The sequence below is a fragment of the Cheilinus undulatus genome, linkage group 12 (genome assembly GCF_018320785.1).
Source record: "Cheilinus undulatus linkage group 12, ASM1832078v1, whole genome shotgun sequence".
Taxonomy (NCBI): Eukaryota; Metazoa; Chordata; class Actinopteri; order Labriformes; family Labridae; genus Cheilinus; species Cheilinus undulatus.
The window spans coordinates 50,696,963-50,717,305 of record NC_054876.1 but is presented as its reverse complement, the minus strand read 5'-3'; the positions used below and the strand labels follow the sequence as shown (position 1 = coordinate 50,717,305).

General features: G+C 45.5%; 1 protein-coding gene across 1 annotated transcript in view; it reads left to right on the top strand.

Annotated features, from left to right (window-relative positions):
- The first annotated feature begins 1,008 nt into the window (after positions 1 to 1,008).
- The window catches only part of LOC121518360, a 37,377-nt gene continuing 18,042 nt past the window's right edge, over positions 1,009 to 20,343 (top strand). Inside the window, exons 1-4 of the mRNA XM_041800615.1 lie at positions 1,009 to 1,548; positions 1,951 to 2,153; positions 7,364 to 7,472; positions 11,006 to 11,332. Of these exons, the coding sequence (XP_041656549.1) occupies positions 1,087 to 1,548; positions 1,951 to 2,153; positions 7,364 to 7,472; positions 11,006 to 11,266 (1,035 nt within the window). The 5' untranslated portion in view covers positions 1,009 to 1,086 and the 3' untranslated portion in view covers positions 11,267 to 11,332. The remainder of the gene's footprint in view (positions 1,549 to 1,950; positions 2,154 to 7,363; positions 7,473 to 11,005; positions 11,333 to 20,343) is intronic.

Sequence of the window (20,343 nt, the reverse complement as noted above, 5' to 3'; positions counted from 1 at the left end):
TATGTAACAGGGACAAAATACACCTCCATAGTTCATTATTCCTTGTTATAATTAGACAAAATTCCCTGTCATTTAACCGTCCAGTATCAGCCTGAGAGGAACGTTGAATCCATGACGCTGTGTTGTTGTTTGGAGCCCCTCCTTCCTTTGTTTTCTTCTTCGTTGGTCACTTGTAGATATTCTTTTTGCCCCCTCCTCTCTCTCCTTTTGTATGAATCCCTGGGAGACGAGGGCGTCCATTGTTTTGTTCAAGTTTATATCCGTTTCCATCCTCATTTTAAATGTCACATATTTTTAGTTCTTACGATGACCTTACTTTTTTCCCACCTGTTTACATATTTATGTGCTTTAAGTTTCTTGTTTCATTACTTTTATGAAGTCTGGATGTTTGCAGCGCAGAGCGAGTTTAAGATAGCATTTCAAGCTAACATTATTGCTGTATTTTTCTTTTGTGTTGGTCTTGGAGCTGGCTGGCAATTCACGGGAGTTTCTGTGTCTTACTGTATTTGCTAGAAATTAAACGTGGTCGCTGAGAAATCCGGTGTCGCAGTCTTCTTCCAATCATCAAAAACACCAGGCAGATATTTTCACTGGTTATATATTCAAAGCACATGTGAATGCCTTAAGGAGACATAACTAACCTGAGACCCTGTTGGTCTGGATCCTGGACTAAAGTTGGTGTTTTTTGACACCCATTGGCTCCAGCTGCCAGCAGCCTGACGTTCCTGTTAACCACAGCAGCCCTGACCCCCCTCTGTAGAGAGGACGTGTACACACAGGTCTGAGGACAGTTTCTGTTTGACACAGCAAAGATGATTCACACAGGAACCATAAAATATTCCACTGGTGATAATCTGAACAAAGGAGGAGGGAAGAAAAACGACTCCAGCAGAGAAGGAGGGAGTTGGCTGCTCTGTGAAGAGGAGAAACGAAACTTCTGGATGTTGTGAGCTCATTTCTCTGGAAAGAGGAAGTAGGAGGGCCTTTCATCACTATGATGCAGTCAGCTGAGAGCCGGCCCCCCTAAACCAGAGAGTTTTTTCCTCTGTTTAAGGGCTTACATTTTAGATCACTGGCTGTCTGATCATGGAGAGACATAAAAATAAGAGAGGATTCAAATATCATGCTGCCAAAGGTCGCCATCTGAAGCTGAACGACCTGAGAATAGAAGCCAGAGCCAGAGGTAATAACTACCTCTTCAAAGAAAACATCCCGGACTACCCCCGGCCTGAGTTTCATGTGTGTCGTCTGAGACACGACACAGACATAGATGGATTAGAGGGCATCAGGGGGGACGGGGGCTTCACGAACCCCTGGCTCAAAGGCTTACTGTGGTGGAGTCTGGACGTGGGTCCAGAGGAGATAGTCTCAGCTGAGAGGAGACTCCTGGAGACCACCTACCCAGACCGGACCGAGGAGCAGATCCAGAAGCAGCAGAGCTTGCTGTCTAAGTTCGCCTCCTCCCCGGTCTTCCAGAGCAGCTCCAGACTGGGACCATTCCGCTTCACCCTAACCGTGGAGGAGATAATGAGAGCCTACAAGGAGCAGGTAACCCCCCTTCTCCGTTTAAATCTACAGGATTGATTCCAAAAAAGATGGGACACTGTAAAATGTAAAAACAGTTCAGTCAATAATTGTCTAATCTCATAAACCCATGTGATCCACAAAGGAACATAAACAACAGAGACTGAGACATTTTATCATTTCATGAAAATAAGAGCTCATTTTGAATCTGATAACAGCAACACAACTCCGACAGTTTTACACACCGTCCTAACTTTTTTGGAACTGGGGTTGTATGCACATGCACACACACACCCATATATATATATATATATATGGGTGTGTGTGTGTGTATGTATATAGCTAGACAGACAGATTGACTGACTGATTGATTGATTGATTGATTGATTGATTGATTGATTGATTGATTGATTTTCTTGTCTCCAGTTCTGTGGAGGAGCTGAGCCCATCATGCGAGTGTTTCAGACCCACCTCTACGACCAGGAAGTGATGTATGCTGTTCTGGTCCACAGCCCAGGCATTCTGGAACAGTTACAGTACCCGTTACTGACAGACGACCCAGACTCAGTCTGCTGTTACAGAGACGGCTACTTCCTGTGGAGGTCAGAGGCGATGTGTGGTAAACACAGGTAAGAACCGCTCACAGGAAGTGAACGTTGGAAAATTGACCTTTCAGTTTTTGTGAACTTCCTTATAATATCAGAAAAAAACCTCAAAAACTAGGGCTGCAAGCAGCACTTGAAGGGCCCTCGCACCCCGGCGCAGGTCAGGGTGTGGTGCAGCTGCTCATTGGTGGCAACAGTGGGGTGTTAGCAAACCTTTGCATTGTGCTGCAGCATGGCAGGGAGACCATGGAGATCATCCTCTGAGTGTCATCATGTAAAAAAAAAATCAGTATGGTGCACTGTTTATGAGGTAATACTGCCCCTCAGCAGTAGGTGGCAGAGTGACAAAGGTGGATGCTGATATGTTAAAGTGATCAGGGAAGGACTATGTCATGCCAGAAAAAATTAATAAATAAATTTGACATTCAATTTTTGATGTGCTACTGGTGTCTTACAGTAGGTGGCACTACAGCAAAATCATTAAATTAACACTGAAATCTGCAGAGAGGCAGACCCTGATCATACATGTGAAATTTGAAGGCAATCAGGTGTTTTTTATGAGAGTTACACCCACTTCCTGTCTCTTGGCGAAGAATCAAAATGGCTATCATGGCCACCTGGGCACCGGAAATGAGACTTGTCAATGTTGGGAAAGATATTGAGGAATAGAAGTCAAAACCAGAGCGTGATAGGTTCAACACAGTAAGAATAATACAGAAATGACCCACTTCCTGTCCCATGGCGAAGGATCAAAATGGCCGCCATGGCCACTGGGTCATCCGGGAATGAAAACATGTCAATGTAGGGACAGATATTGAGGACTTGAGGTCAAAATCAGAGCATTATGGTTCAACACAGTAAGACAAATGCAGAAATGACCCATTTGCATCACATCCTGTTGGCAGTGGAGGGCGCCATGATGAGCCGTTTTCATGTGGGCATGTTCAGTGTGATACTGATGTGTTGCCATAACACACTGAAGGCCATAGAATGATGTCCTCCAAAATTACATCAGTTTTCAGTGAACAAACGTCCAAAAAGAGGCGTTATTTTGAAACTTGGGCTTCCTGTTGGTATTTTGGCAGGGGTCCAAGAGGCTTTTTTGTAGGTGTGGCCATGGAGCATGTGCTGACCAAAGATCATCTGCCTCAGTTCTAAGGTGTTGGAGGGCTGAATTTTTACAGTGAGAAAAGTGAAAAATGGCAAAAAAAAAAAAAAAAAAAAAGGGAGCGGGGTTATTGATTTCTAAGGTTGGTGCGTGATTTGATAGAGGCTCCATGGGGGATCATCTGTGAGAAGTTTGGTGATGATTGGTGTCAGCACTAAAAAGTTATGGACAATAATTGTTGTTTTTACACCATTTCTTTTTTTTTAGAAAAATGGTCAAAAAAAGTGGCCGTCAAAGTTTGGGCCCTTATTACAGCCCCGCCCCCTGGTCAAAACTCCTGTAGAGCACAAGCTGAGATCTCCATCTTGTCTAACCTGTTTCACACATCCATCTGGGAAAGCTTCAGTAGGAAACGTCTGAGAAAAGGCAGAGGATTTGAAAAAAACTCGGAGTGTGATTGGATGAACGTTCTGTCTGTCACATCTCTACGGGCCAATCAGAGCAACAAAACACGTGACGTAGCTGCTATCGAGCTGCACGTGTGCGGCTAGTGAGGAATAACGGTAACCATGGCGACTGCAGACATGTCAGTACTCGACTTTTGTGGTTTTTGAAAAGAAAACAGCTCACTGCTGTTCTTTGTTCTTCTTTTAACCAAGAAATGTCAAGTTCTGATAAACTGGCGCTTTAGCAGCATCCACACTAGTCTCTTCCTCCATAACTGCACCAGCTCTTGCTGCTGCTTGTTTACGTCACGACTCTGCTGCGCCTGAAGGTACCGCCCCTCATCTCTGATTGGTCCTGTCACTTTCTAACCGGGCCCAAACGGTTCAGACGGGAGCTTTGAAGATGGATTCACCAGAGAGAAACATGTAAACAGGCGAATCCATCTGCTTTGCAGGGTTACATCTTGTCTAGTTTCAGGAAATACCAGTCTGGAGTCAATGGGATACGTCCCCTCAGACGAGTTTGTTCAAATGTGAGGACTGTAAATTGACAGAAAAATGGCCAAATTTGGACACTTTACCTTCAGGATGTCACTTCCTGTGCATTTTAGAGGACCTGTGGGCGGGGCTCCTAAATACTAGCAAAAACCAGGTTTGGGGCCCCTGAGGGGCCACTTTTTGAGCAAGATGAATGTAACCACCAGAATACGACATTTTTCAGCAGGATCTAACAAGCCACCAAATTTCGAGTTTTGGAGCATGTTAAGGCCCCAGAAATGGAAAAGTTGTGAAAAAAACCCTGGTTCCTACAGATTCAATAGGTCTCACACTGGTCAGTGCTCGGGCCCTAATGATGAGAAACATGGAGGAGAATCAACAAAACACCTTTTTCCTGACGATGAAGTCCTAACATCTTAGTGGTGTTATGGCGTCCATCAAGGTTCCTCTCTTGCCCCCCCCTCATTAGTGGGGATGCTGAGTTAGCATCCACACTGTTTCTAAATGATGCCTAAAGCTGGGTGCACACTGCGATTTTTCTGCGATTCAGCCGCGAATTTAGAGTCGCACAACTCCTTTTGTAGCCGTGTGCCTCTCAGTCGGATCAGGCGTCATTTTTCGTGCTGTGTACAGGGGCGTATGACGGCCGACCACGGGCCTTACGATCAGCTCCTGATTGGTGGGGAGGATTTCTGGCATGTTTGATATTTTTTTGATACGACTCCAGACACTTCACAGTCAGAGCAGAAACGTGAACAGAGCAAACAGTTTTTGGGGGATTGTATTCTTTTGTAAACAGTCAGACAACGTCCTAAATTACCATGACAACGGCTGGAACCACTTTCTGATACACCCCCGCTATGATAAAGTAGATAAACGAGCAGGAAATACTATCCACAGACCACTGAGGTGCTGCTTTTTGTGTGTGTGAGACAGGGAAAGAGAGAGAGAGATCAGCCACAGATTTACCACCGGGTGAATGGGCGGGTGCCCGGGGGCCTCCAACCTCTAGGGGGCCTCCTAGCCCATCCTACAGTGTCATCCTGCCTTTGATTTTATCATATTTTCTTTTTAAAAACTAAAACAATAATACAATTTCTGTTTTGAATTTCAAGTACATCTTAATTTTTTTTTTGTATGTAATATATTTGTAAATAAAAGTTTTCTGGTTGCTGTGTGGTCAACAAGTCAGGTGACCCTGAGAGCGGAGAGGTGCAAAGAGGAGTTCAAAAGAAATGATGGAGCAGTGGAGCAGAATAAAAGAAAGTCAGAAAACAAAAACTGAGAAAGAGACAGAAGAAAGAAGACATTTGAAAGATATTTCCACTTTTTTTCATATGTGTCGCCTCTTTGGCGTTGTAATTGTGAATGAGGAGGACCCAGAACCAGAGGAAGACCCGTTTGCTAGCAAGGAAGCGGGAGTTGGGAACTCATCGGTGGGTAGACATATTTGAACCCCATTTTTTTACGCATTTTTTAAAGTTTGAAGTTTTCACAAACCGTAAGATATATATTTATATTTTTATATTTTTTGCAGACACTTTAGAAGAAAACATTGATTAAGCCAAATCTCTCGCTCTGCTGTCCGCTATGAAATAATCATGGAACATTATGAGACAGAGATGTTTTAAAGCTGAATGCAAAGCCAGAACTACACTCCAGACATGGCTGCTGCACTGTGTCACTCCGCCCAGCGGTTCACTCAAGAAATAGTTCTGAGTATTTGCTTCATGTGTCGTAATGTTACATAATTATACGTTATTATTTCATAGCGTGGTGAATGTGCAGGTCACAGCTTGTCCATGAGAGCGTTTTGGAGTTGTTGGATTTTGTATTTGATGAGTTTGATGAGGGAAAGCCGGAATACCATAAGACACCATCGCGTTAGCTGTGCAGCTTCTAACTCAGCAGCGCCGATCTAAAAACAGCTCGCACCAACAGCTAAAGGTAACGAACCTATTAGTAAACCTAGAGGGATTATGGCAATGGGCAGATTTGACAAAATGTTGAAGTATCCCTTTAAACTTAAACCTGCAGCATATAGAAATAAATTGTCAGTGTTTAAGACCAAACTAAAAAAAAGCAGCATCCGGCATTTAAACTTAAAGAGGAAGCATTTAAAAGAGACACAACATGCAAATTCCAAATCTTTAGTATGTAAAAGCATCAGAGCTTTAAATAAACTCAATAAGCTGACAAAACCCTCTGCATTTAATAATGTCATAAAAATGTTCCCTAGAAGGTTAGTGCTTTTAGTCTGGCTCATTTCATCACTTGTGCGGGCTTAGTTAGTGCCAAAGATCCTCTTAGATCTAGGTTGCAGCTTTTAAAGAGCCACTCTTTATTTTGTCTTGATTGAGGATCCTGCAGAAAAAAATCTACCTAACACAGGTAGGATGTGGCAGAAAAGGAGTGTAGCCAGGGCTAACCTATTAAGAAGTGGGTACTTCTTTTCTAGCAGTGTGTGCATCATCTACTACAGCTAGCCAGGGACAGCATCACTGCAAACATGAGTAAATCCTGTATGACAGATCAGGTACAGGTGTTGTCTTTAAGGTTGTGATCAACAGCTGCAGTCTCTGATCACAACCTCAACCTTCGTGTGTAAATCCTGTATAAACTACAGGTATCTCCACAGGCTGCAGTTCATACAGTAATCTGTACAACATATGTGTGGTGGAGGGGACGGGTGATGGGGTGGCCGTTGGGGGGGCCTCCAAGACTTATGGCCCAGGGGCCTCATGCACTCTAAATCCGGGCCTGGGAGAGATAGATTTTGGGGGGGGGGGGGTATGACTGGAGACGCTTCACCCTGAGTGTGTGAGAGTCTTTAAAAAAGGAAACTCTGTGGGTTTCTCTCACAGTCCGTACTGACTTCAGTCGCACATTGAGAGCACTCAGGTTGTGCGTCATACACGATTCAGTCGTGCAGTATGAGATGACATTTTGCCACAACGGTCGTATGGTCGGCTTGAAACCGCACAGTGTACACCTGGCTTCAGAGAAATGTCTTAGATGTATCAGTCTGGAATAGTTACATTTGTCTCACTTTTAAAAACTTGCATCCTGCCTGAAACACATGACAGTTCTGTCGGTCTCTGTTCATGATGGATATCTCTGTCCCTGTAGTTTGTATGAGACCTACTGAGGAGATTCATTTCAATCTTCTGTTTACTTTTCAGCTTTGAACTGGTCCACAACGATGATCTACAGCAGATGGAAGTGAACCGTGGGAGGGGCCTGTCTTATGTCTGGGATAATGTCGCCATCGCCTTCCATGTAGACAATAAGGTACCTTCACCCGTTTCATGCTCTGCTTCTGCTCTAGCTTTGTTACCGTGGACTACATAGTGGACTAGGGTGGACTAGAGTGGACTATAGTGGACTACATAGTGGACTAGAGTGGACTAGAGTGGACTATAGTGGACTACATAGTGGACTATAGTGGACTACATGGTGGACTATAGTGGACTATAGTGGACTATATAGTGGACTAGAGTGGACTAGAGTGGACTACATAGTGGACTATAGTGGACTAGAGTGGACTATAGTGGACTGTATAGTGGACTAGAGTGGACTGGAGTGGACTATAGTGGACTAGAGTGGACTATAGTGGACTAGAGTGGACTATAGTGGACTATAGTGGACTAGAGTGGACTATAGTGGACAATAGTGGACTATAGTGGACTATATAGTGGACTATAGTGGACTAGAGTGGACTAGAGTGGACTATAGTGGACTATAGTGGACTATAGTGGACTAGAGTGGACTATAGTGGACTATAGTGGACTATAGTAGACTATATAGTGGACTATAGTGGACTATATAATGGACTAGAGTGGACTACATAGTGGACTATAGTGGACTATATAGTGGACTAGAGTGGACTAGAGTGGACTATAGTGGACTAGAGTGGACTATAGTGGACAATAGTGGACTATAGTGGACTATATAGTGGACTATAGTGGACTATATAATGGACTAGAGTGGACTACATAGTGGACTATAGTGGGCTATGTAGTGGTCTATCTAGGACTATTTAGTGGACTACGTAGTGGACTGCAAAATGCAAAAATGATTTCAGACAATTCTCTGGCCACGGGAAATTACGTCATCGCTGTCTCACAGTTAAAATGTTTATTTTTCGATAACGGCTGAGGATAAAAATTAACGGTAGAGTTTCACTGAACACTGATACTAAATGTGAAGTATCCTCCCCCCCATTAAAAAGGGGGACTAGGCAAGGATGCCCACTCTCTCCCTCACTATTCACCATCTTCATAGAACCTTTAGCTGCAGCCATCTGTCAGAACACCAATATCCATGGAATCATAACACCAAACCACCATCATATCAATCAGTCAGTTGATATGCCGACAACATACTGCTCTTTTTACAGAAGCTGTGAAGGAGGTGATGGTTGCTGAATACCACTCTTGTGACCTTGGTGATGAGTGAATTAGAATATTTTTGTTTAATATATCTGCAGGTGCCACAGGTTGTCCGGTCAGAACAGGAAGATGAGGAAATGACTCCAGTCACACACTCTCTCTCTTTTTGAGTTGCCACTCAGTTATTGCTGAAACCGGAGGATGGTGTACATTGCTATTTGCTCTATGGATGTTAGGATGTGTGGTTTCTACAAATAAAGAATATGATAACAAAAGCAGATTAAATCTTTAGTTTGAATGAATGACAAATACTGCATCCTATTTCTCACATATGAAACAATATATAAACAACATGGTGACTGTAACACACAGAAAGGATCCTCTAAACTTTAAGGGAGTGTCATCAGTTTACATATTCCAAGCTGTATATCATTTCACAGAATGCACACAGAGGGAGAGTCAAGTAATTTGACAGCGGTTCCTATCCTGGCACGAGTGGAAGCTCAATTTTCCGACATAAACAGAATTAATGGAGCTTAAAATACAACAAATGTGATGACAAAATGAAAGATAAGGAATCACTATATGTGAAAAGAATGTATATTGGTTCATAAACAAGCTAAGACCTAGCATAAGTCAGTCACAGACCAGCAGAATCCAGACAGCTGTCTGGGGGCAGCAGCCTAAGCAGGGAAGCCCAGACTTCCCTCTCCCCGGCCACTTCATCCAGCTCTTCCCGGGGGATCCCAAGGCGTTCCCAGGCCAGCCGAGCAACATAGTCTCTCTAGCGTGTCCTGGGTCTTCCCCGGGGTCTCATCCCAGTGGGACATGCCCAGAACACCTCATCAGGGAGGGGTCCAGGAGGCATCCGGACTAGATGCCCGAGCCACCTCATCCGGCTCCTCTCAACGCGGAGGAGCAGCGGCTCTTCTCTGAGTCTCTCCCGAATGGCCGAGCTTCTCACCCTATCTCTAAGGGAGAGCCCAGACACCCTGCGGAGGAAACTCACTTCAGCCGCCTGTATCCAAGATCTCGTTCTTTCGGTCACAACCCACCGCTCATGACCATAGGTGAGGGTGGGAACGTAGATCGACCGGTAAATCGAGAGCTTCGCCTTTCAGCAGAGCTCTTTCTTCACCACGACGGACCGATGCAGAGACCACATCACTGCCGACACCGCGCCAATCTGCCTGTCGATCTCTCGCTCCATTCTTCCCTCACTCATGAACAAGACCCCAAGATACTTGAACTCCTCCACTTGGGGCAGGGTCTCATTCCCAACCTGGAGAGGGCATTCCACCCTTTTCCGACTGAGGACCATGGTCTCAGATTTGGAGGTGCTGATTCTCATCCCAGCCGCTTCACACTCGGTTGCGAACCGTTCCAGAGAGAGCTGGAGGTCACAGCCTGATGAAGCCAACAGAACCACATCGTCTGCATAAAGCAGAGACCCAATCCTGAGGCCACTAAACCGGACATCCTCAACGCCCTGGCTGCACCTAGAAATTCTGTCCATGAAAATTATGAACAGAACCGGTGACAAAGGGCAGCCCTGGTGGAGTCCAACCCGCACCGGGAACGAGTCCGACTTACTTCCGGCAATCCGAACCAAGCTCTGACACCGGTCATACAGGGACTGAACTGCCCTTATCAGGGGGTCCGGTACCCCATACTCCCAGAGCACCCTCCACAGGATTCCCCACGGGACACGGTTGAATGCCTTCTCCAGGTCCATAAAACACATGTAGACTGGTTGGGCACACTCCCATGCACCCTCTAGGACCTTGCCGAGAGTGTAGAGCTGGTCCACTGTTCCACGACCAGGACGAAAACCACATTGCTCCTCCTGGATCTGAGGGTCGACTATTCGATGGATCCTCCTCTCCAGGACCCCTGAATAGACCTTACCGGGGAGGCTGAGGAGTGTGATCCCTCTATAATTGGAACACACCCTCTGGTCCCCCTTCTTAAAGAGGGGGACCACCACCCCAGTCTGCCAGTCCAGGGACACTGTCCCTGATGTCCACGCGATGTTGCAAAGGCATGTCAGCCAAGACAGCCCTACAACATCCAGAGTCTTGAGGAACTCAGGGTGGATCTCATCCACCCCCGGGGCCCTGCCACCGAGGAGCTTTTTGACCACCACAGCGACCTCAGTCCTAGAGATAGAAGAGCCCACATCCAAGCCCCCAGACTCTGCTTCCACGACTGTGGGCGTGCTAAACACAAAGTAAAGAAACATGTCGGAGCGAACAGCGGCATTATAGTAGAAAAATACAAACTTAACAGAACAAGAGATATTCACTTACGTTCTCATGGACGCACAGAATAATGAACAACAACAGTCCTGGACCAGAACCAGACTCATGTAAAACAGGCAGAAACCTGGACCAGACCCAGACTCTAATCATTGTCTTTCCTTGTCTTTTTCAGGTGCTGAAATTTGATGTGGATCGACTAAGAAAGAGTCTCAAATTCTGTGAGGTAAAGGGGGTTACGATCGATCGTTCAACCCCCTTTCATGACTATGAGAAAGCAGATCGGATTGTGAGGAGTTTGTGGCCCGACTATCCGGCAGCGTTGGAGCGAGCTGGAGAGCAGAGAGAGGACGCCAACGAGGGTCACGAAGAAGAAGGTGGCGCCGGCGGAGACTTATCAGACCAGTTGGCCAGTTTAGGTTTAGGCTCTTCTTAGATGACGTTAAAATCTGAAACCTTCTTTTAAAGGTGTGAGACCACAGACATGAGAACGTCTGAAATGGTTTTAAACACTATGATCACACTAGATCAGTGGCTCTCCACTGGTCCTGCCTCAGGACCCATCAATATCTCTGATGACAAATTGAAACCCAAATTTCTAAAGTTTTTTAACAATGCACGTTTGGTAAATAAAAATAAAATGCTGCACTAAAGATCTTGAATGGAACAAAATTTATGACAGGAACAAGAGACAGAACAAACTGACATGTTTTACACCCCACTTTTCCATCAGAATGTGTCAATTTAACCAATTTTCCAGCAATCTTCAGAAAAAACTTCATAAACATGGTAGAAGCAGCTCTTTTAATGAGAGAAAAGGAGAGAAATGAGTTTAAATATTGAAGAAACATTCAAGTTTAAATAAACGGCATGGTTGCATGTTCTTCAGAGACTGTTGCTACCATTTTATCCACAGTCCTGCTCTCAGATGAAGAGTTTCCTTCTTGAATTCAGTCAGAGGAAAATGAACTTCTGGATGATCTTCTGTGTTTCACATTCATCTGCTCGCTTCTTTCTGTCTGTGAGCTGTTACACTACCCGGTCTGCTCCATCTGAGCCGGTCTGGCAGTCTGGCCTCTTAGATAGTAAACATGCTTCAGTGATTTCTTCCTTGGTCAGTTATTCTTTTGTGTGTTTGTCAGATTTAGAATCAGATCCTGTTAGTGTCTGTCCTACAGAAACATGTTCTACATCCATGCTGGGGTCAATAAAGTTGGTATCAGTCTGATCATTGATTTATGATTCAGTGTTTTCTTTAAGGAACCTCACTGTCTACGCCGCTCTATAAAAGGACCAGTGTTGATCATTCAAGAGTCTGCAGTCAGAGAAAATACACCGATCAACTGATAAATCATTTTCTGAGAATGCTCTGTGCCTGAAAGAGACCTTCAAAAAACAAACAAGATTTTTAAAGGATTGTGAATTTTATTTTACCATTATTTCTAAAATATATAAGCATAGAAATAGTTATTTCTGTTAAAAAAATCCCTAAAATGTAGGTCTGACTACTCTGGAACAGCTGGGTTCAGCTCTGTTTCAAGCCCCCTCAGGTACAGACCGGGCCCCGGTTTCTGGCCTCAAACACAGAACGGGCCCCGGTTTCTGGCCTCAGGTACAGACCGGTCCCCGGTTTCTGGCCTCAGGTACAGACCAGTCCCAGTCTCTGGCCTCAGGTACAGACCGGTCCCCGGTTTCTGGCCTCAGGTACAGACCAGTCCCAGTCTCTGGCCTCAGGTACAGACCGGTCCCCAGTTTCTGGCCTCAGGTACAGACCAGTCCCAGTCTCTGGCCTCAGGTACAGACCAGTCCCAGTCTCTGGCCTCAGGTACAGACCAGTCCCAGTCTCTGGCCTCAGGTACAGACCGGTCCCCAGTTTCTGGCCTCAGGTACAGACCGGTCCCCGGTTTCTGGCCTCAGGTACAGACCAGTCCCAGTCTCTGGCCTCAGGTACAGACCAGTCTCAGTCTCTGGCCTCAGGTACAGACCAGTCCCCAGTTTCTGGCCTCAGGTACAGACCGGTCCCCGGTTTCTGGCCTCAGGTACAGACCAGTCCCCGGTTTCTGGCCTCAGGTACAGACCAGTCCCAGTCTCTGGCCTCAGGTACAGACCGGTCCCCGGTTTCTGGCCTCAGGTACAGACCAGTCCCAGTCTCTGGCCTCAGGTACAGACCGGTCCCCAGTTTCTGGCCTCAGGTACAGACCAGTCCCAGTCTCTGGCCTCAGGTACAGACCAGTCCCAGTCTCTGGCCTCAGGTACAGACCAGTCCCAGTCTCTGGCCTCAGGTACAGACCGGTCCCCAGTTTCTGGCCTCAGGTACAGACCGGTCCCCGGTTTCTGGCCTCAGGTACAGACCAGTCCCAGTCTCTGGCCTCAGGTACAGACCAGTCTCAGTCTCTGGCCTCAGGTACAGACCAGTCCCAGTCTCTGGCCTCAGGTACAGACCAGTCCCAGTCTCTGGCCTCAGGTACAGACCAGTCCCAGTCTCTGGCCTCAGGTACAGACCAGTCCCAGTCTCTGGCCTCAGGTACAGACCAGTCCCAGTCTCTGGCCTCAGGTACAGACCAGTCCCAGTCTCTGGCCTCAGGTACAGACCGGTCCCCGGTTTCTGGCCTCAGGTACAGACCAGTCCCAGTCTCTGGCCTCAGGTACAGACCGGTCCCCAGTTTCTGGCCTCAGGTACAGACCAGTCCCAGTCTCTGGCCTCAGGTACAGACCAGTCCCAGTCTCTGGCCTCAGGTACAGACCAGTCCCAGTCTCTGGCCTCAGGTACAGACCGGTCCCCAGTTTCTGGCCTCAGGTACAGACCGGTCCCCGGTTTCTGGCCTCAGGTACAGACCAGTCCCAGTCTCTGGCCTCAGGTACAGACCAGTCTCAGTCTCTGGCCTCAGGTACAGACCAGTCCCAGTCTCTGGCCTCAGGTACAGACCAGTCCCAGTCTCTGGCCTCAGGTACAGACCAGTCCCAGTCTCTGGCCTCAGGTACAGACCAGTCCCAGTCTCTGGCCTCAGGTACAGACCAGTCCCAGTCTCTGGCCTCAGGTACAGACCAGTCCCAGTCTCTGGCCTCAGGTACAGACCGGTCCCCGGTTTCTGGCCTCAGGTACAGACCAGTCCCAGTCTCTGGCCTCAGGTACAGACCGGTCCCCAGTTTCTGGCCTCAGGTACAGACCAGTCCCAGTCTCTGGCCTCAGGTACAGACCAGTCCCAGTCTCTGGCCTCAGGTACAGACCAGTCCCAGTCTCTGGCCTCAGGTACAGACCAGTCCCAGTCTCTGGCCTCAGGTACAGACCAGTCCCAGTCTCTGGCCTCAGGTACAGACCAGTCCCAGTCTCTGGCCTCAGGTACAGACCAGTCTCAGTCTCTGGCCTCAGGTACAGACCAGTCCCAGTCTCTGGCCTCAGGTACAGACCAGTCCCAGTCTCTGGCCTCAGGTACAGACCAGTCCCAGTCTCTGGCCTCAGGTACAGACCAGTCCCAGTCTCTGGCCTCAGGTACAGACCAGTCCCAGTCTCTGGCCTCAGGTACAGACCAGTCCCAGTCTCTGGCCTCAGGTACAGACCAGTCCCAGTCTCTGGCCTCAGGTACAGACCAGTCCCAGTCTCTGGCAGACTGTTTCTACAAACATTAGTGAAAGAATGGCTCGCTCTCAGGAGCTCAGTGAATTCCAGCGTGGTGCTGTGATAGGATGCCACCTGGGCAACAAGTCCAGTGGTGAAATTTCCTGGCTCCTAAATATTCCACAGTCAACTGTCAGTGGTATTAGAACAAAGTGGAAGCCATCGGGAACCACAGCAACTCAGCCACCAAGTGGTAGGCCACGTAAAATGACGGAGTGGGGTCAGAGGTTGCATGATGACCTCAACCCCATAGAACACCTTTGGGATGAATTAGAGTGGAGACTGAGAGCCAGGCCTTCTGGTCCAACATCAGTGTGTGACCTCACAAATGTGCTTCTAGAAGAATGGTCAAAAATTCCCATAAACACACTCCTAAACCTTGTGGAAAGCCTTCCCAGAAGAGTTGAAGCTGTTCTAGCTGCACAGGGTGGACCCAGGTGGATTAAGAATGGGATGTCACTGAAGTTGGCATTTTCAACTCGCAGGGAGTTGGAATCACATCATCATAGTTTCCATTCGGAGCCATCAAATCGCTCTTTGTTGCCCGATTCCATCCATCAGGGTTGCATCCATACCCTGGCATTGATGCCAAGAGCCGATCATTCCTGGTTTCACTCCTCTATTTAAAACTTTTGAGGATAGGGAGCACCAGGATCATGGTGACGTTCAGCGGGAAGCATGCTGATTTAGCCCCACTGTGAATATGTATTATTTATTATGACGTGTGCTGCTGACCTCTTGGCCAGGTCACCCTTGTGAAAGAGATTTCGGTCTCAATGGGTTTTTTATCTGGTTAAATAAAGGTTAAATTAAAAAAAATACATTAAACTGTGGCCCAGGCTCTTGTCATCGACATCGTTTGGAACCAGTCTCCTGACAGTGTTCGACCTGGATCTCATAGTGCTGTTGCAGGCGGTGGCTTTTCAGAGGATTTGGCGCCCTCTTGCAGTGATTTGCGTGTAACCACATTGCCCTCTCTGCAGCTTTTCCTTGTCGGCACTCGTCAGGATAATTTGTAGGGATCTCTGTGTCTTTGAGATTTCCACCCTGTCGTCTGAAACTCCTTCACCCTGATTCAGTCCCCCGGGTCTAGGCTGTGTGGGTGTCCCTCATCACCATGTAGCACGGCACCTTCCACCTGATGGCTGATATCACAAAGCAAAGTGGAGAGGGTTGCAATAACATAACATAACATCTAGTCCAGGGGTGTCAAACTCAGTCCCAGCAGGGCCGGATTCTGAATTTGGGTCTAACCTGAGGGCCTAACGGGGTCAACATTTAACCACTGACTGTCAACTATTAACCTCAATGATCTTCAGATTAAAAGGTCAACAAAAGGTCAAGTTAAAAACTCAAAATCTGAGATTAAAAAGTCAAACTTATAAGTTTAAAAGGTAAAAACATGACATTTAAAGTCAAAATAATGTTTTTGTTTTAGAATACAGACACCATGACTTTTTACAGTTAAAAAAATGTGAAATAACCATCGAAATCCTGATTTTAAAATGTCAAAATATGAGATTAAATTTCAATGTCATGGGTTTTAAAAGTCAAAATATGAAATAAAATAAAAAATCAGGAGATATAAAGGTAAAAACATGAAATAAAAGTGGAAGTTGGGAGTTTAAATGGTCAGCAAAACAGAGATGAAATTAAAAATCTTGATATTTAACAATCAAAATGTGAAGTAAACATTGAAATCATGAGTTTAAAATGTCAAAATATGAAATTAAATTAAAAATCACAAGTTTTAAATGTAAAAAAAAAGATAAAAGTCAAAGTTAGGAGTTGAAAAAGGTCAAAATGTGATTAAAGTCAAAATCATGACTTTCAAAGGTCAAAATAGGGTTTAAAATGTAAAAATATGACTCTAAAAGGTAAAAATTGGGTTAAAAGTCAAAGTTAGGAGTTGAAAGAAGTCAAAATACTGAGATAAAATTCAAAATCATGACTTTAAAGGTCAAAATAGGTTTAAAATTTATAATTATGAATCTAAAAGGTAAAAATATGAGACAAAAAGTCAAATTATGAGCTGTACAGGTTAAAATATGAAATAACAAGTCAGAACCATAACTTTAGTCATAACTGAGAGATGCAAAATTGAAAATATAGAGAACACACATTTCTCCTACGTTCCTGACTGTATATCAAATTATTTTTGCTGTTTATTTTTCTAATTTTCATGACTCAACAAGGATGTTATGAATCATCGAGATTAACTTCCCAGTTTTATACTGGAGGAAATCTGCAGACCTCACACTGGTGGACCAGTTCTAATAAAAATATCATATGATCTGGTGGGCCGGGTAGAAGCGCACCACGGGCCGGATTTGGCCCTCGGGCCTCGAGTTTGACACCCCTGTTTTGCTGGGCTCTGTCTCCATATGGACAGGTCTACCAAACAGAACTTCATGAGAACTAAGATTGGTCCTGGTTCTTTTCCTATCTCTCATACATGTCAGAATTATTGTGGTGCTTTTTGCCCATTTTAGACCTGTTCTCATACATTTAATCTCCCATGACTATAAGACACTCTGTAGAAGGTGTGTAGCGTTATTGTTAGTAATTTTCCATGGATACTCTGCTTAGAACGATCTCATCTACAGGATCTCACAGAAGTGAGTACACCCCTCACATTTCTGCTAATATTTAATTCTGTCTTTTCATGGACAACACTGAAGAAATGACACTTTGATACAATGTAGTCAGTGTAAAGCTTGTACAGCAGTGTAAATTTACTGTCCTCTCAAAATAACTCAACACAGCCATTAATCTCTAAACCACTGGCAACAAAAGTGAGTAGACCCCTAAGTGAAAATGTCCAAATTGGGCCCCGAGGGTCAATATTCTGTGTGGCCACCATTATTTCCCAGCACTGCCTTAACCCTCTAGGGCATGGAGCTGACCAGAGCTTCACAGGCTCCACTGGGATCCTCTTCCACTCCTCCATGACCACATCACGGAGCTGCTGGATGTTAGAGACCTTGCTCTCTTCCACCTTCCGTTTGAGGACGCCCCACAGATGCTCAACAGGGTTTAGGTCTGGAGACATGCTAGCCAGTCCATCACCTTTACCCTCAGCTTCTTTAGCGAGGCAGTGGTGGTCTTGGAGGTGTGTTTGGGGTCGTTCTCATGTTGGAATACTGCCCTGCGGCCCAGTTTCTGAAGGGAGGGGATCGTGCTCTGCTTCAGTCTGTCACGGTCCATGCTGGCACTCATGCCAGCTGGTTCATGTGAAGCTGTCCCATCCACAAACTTGTAATCAATGTTAGCTGTTTGAGTATCTTGTAAATCTGTAAAATGTCAGTCATGTGGTTCCCTTTTTCTCTGTAGAAAGACAAGGACCTGGTTGGACATGACAGTGTTCCACTTCAACATTAGGCCCATTAAGTAAGACGGTGTGTTTTCTTGCCTGTTGTGTGTTCATATTTTACATTGATATTAATGATAGCCTAACCACCAAACACCTTTAAAACTCTTTTCATTTTTCTATATTTATTTTGTCTCGTCTGCTCCTCCTTTGTCATTTATATTGTATACTGTTTTTCACTATATTTTGTTTTTCTCTATATTGCACGATTAACTACAGTTTTAGTCGGCAACTAGTCCATCAGCTAATAGTTGCAGCCCTTCATTTAATGTCAAATTTTAAAGTTATTTTTTTTTAAAGTTTATTTTTAATTCTATTAAACTCACCTCTGAAATGTTTATCAGCTTCTGATGACGATGAAGAGATGGGAGGAGATCCGTGTCCACGTACCCACAAATACCCGAGCTTCACCGCCAGCTGTTTCTAGAAACGGAGACGTCCACCATCGCCGCCGTCAGCCTGGACTCTTATCCTGAAATGTACTGACTAAAAGGTCAGAGGACCAACCAGAGCCTGGAGGGGCCGTTACACTTCATCATGTCCCATGATCATTTTTATTTTTAACTAGGAGAAAGTTTTATCAGGTCAGTCCTGAAGAGAAGGCAGCAACACTTCCCAAAAATATTTAAAGGTGGTTTCCATCAAATTCAAAATAAGCTGATATTTTCATTAAAGGTGATATCTTTGTGTTTATTGTGAATCAAATGTGGGTTTATGAGATATGACAGTCATGGTTTTTATTGACACTTTACACAGCGACCCAGCTTTTTTGGAATTGAGGATCGTACATAAATTATTTCACCAAGGCAGTTCAAATAAAGACGCCCGTCTGAGTGAAATCGTCCTAAACTGAATCAGTCAGAGGAGAGCTAACCCACCTAGATAACTGGGTTGGACATCCATCCACACCTCTATCAGGCCTGGTCTGAGCATGCTCAGTCTGCTGGGCTCTCATCCAGAAGTAAAACAGCTGCACGCTGAGTAAAGCTGAAGTCTTCTGCCCTCAGCTATCATGGTAGATAGAGAGATAATGTTCATTTTCATAGGTCAGAAACACACAAAGCTGCAGAGTCATCCCTGTTCTCACCGTTCTATCTACAGCCGCTACACTTGTTAGCACGGTCAGCAGGAGCTAAGTCTACCACCCTAACCCTAGGCCCTAAAGCTGTGACCTTAAAAGGTCGTGAGGCCACTGAGCTGACTCTGACTCATTGTCATGAATTATCAGCCCATGAGTCAAAGTGTAGACACACCTGACTAATGTTTGTTTTTCAGCAACTGTTACTATCTTGCATTGTGTCAAAACTCCAGACTGGCAGTTTTTAAGGCGTTGTCTTCTTAAGGCATTGTACATTTCTGAAGTGTTCTGTCATTTTTAATTTTGTTTCTAAGAATGATGGTGATTCACACAGCAACACTTTAATAAGGTGGAGCACACCAGAGGAGCTTTACAGTCAGCTGAGAGCTCTCTCTAGTCAACAGGACAGTTTTCACCCTCTCTTTAATTTCATCAGCTGTCTGATCGTGGAGGAACGTGGGAATAGGAGAGGATTCAAATATCATGCTGTAGCAGGTCACCATCTGAAGCTGAATGAGCTGAAAGAAGCAGCCAGAGCCAGTGGAGTTCACCAGTGGCGGACTGGCCATTGGGAGCACCGGGACATTTCCCAGTGGTCTGGGCAACGAACTGGCCGGCTCAGCGACTGCCTAGACTCAGGACCAAAGGCTCGGATCAGGTCGCGCATGATTTTTCAATAAACAATCCGTTGTGCGGCTCAGGGTATCTGCCTCCATGAAGTTCACAGAGATTGAGCAGCAATGTAGGGCACAAACACACCCCCTCCTCTCTTTTTCTGAGTCTCTCTACTGCAGAGTGCAGGCAGACACACAACAAGTTGCACCCCCGCCCCCCTTCTCCCGCACCTGTAGTTCTACTGTAACGTCCCTCAATACTCAATAAGCAGACAGTGCAACATTAGTCAGTTTTGCAGCAACCTTATCTCGCAGAAGTACAGACTACTGTGGCCATAGCCGCCGTGGCTCGTTAGTGACCAGTTGCGGCTCTTTAAAGGCTTCCTTTAAGAAAATCCTCCTGAAATCCTCTATAAAGGTTAAAACTGTCAGCAGTAAAGACTCATTGCAATAGGTCATATCAGTAAATCTAAGTCCACACAAAGAAGACAGACTTTAACTTCCAAATTCAAATGAAAACTTGTGTGTTATTACGGTCGGATGCGCCCTGGACAGAGGAACATACATAAAAGAGTGCAGAGGACATCCACTGGTAGCACGCGTCTTCATTAAGTTCATTCATAGAGGTGTGCTGTCTTCTGTTCAAGGTGAAGCTTCTAATGCCCTTGTTTTAACACATTTCTTCAGTCATTCCCTGCTGATGCTCTCCCATACTTGTATTTGATGATGACTTTTGCAATGTGCATCATCATCAACGAGCCAAACACACACGGATCACATCTTAGAATAATGTGAAAATGAGTAAAACTTGTCCAAACGTGGCTGTTTTATCTGA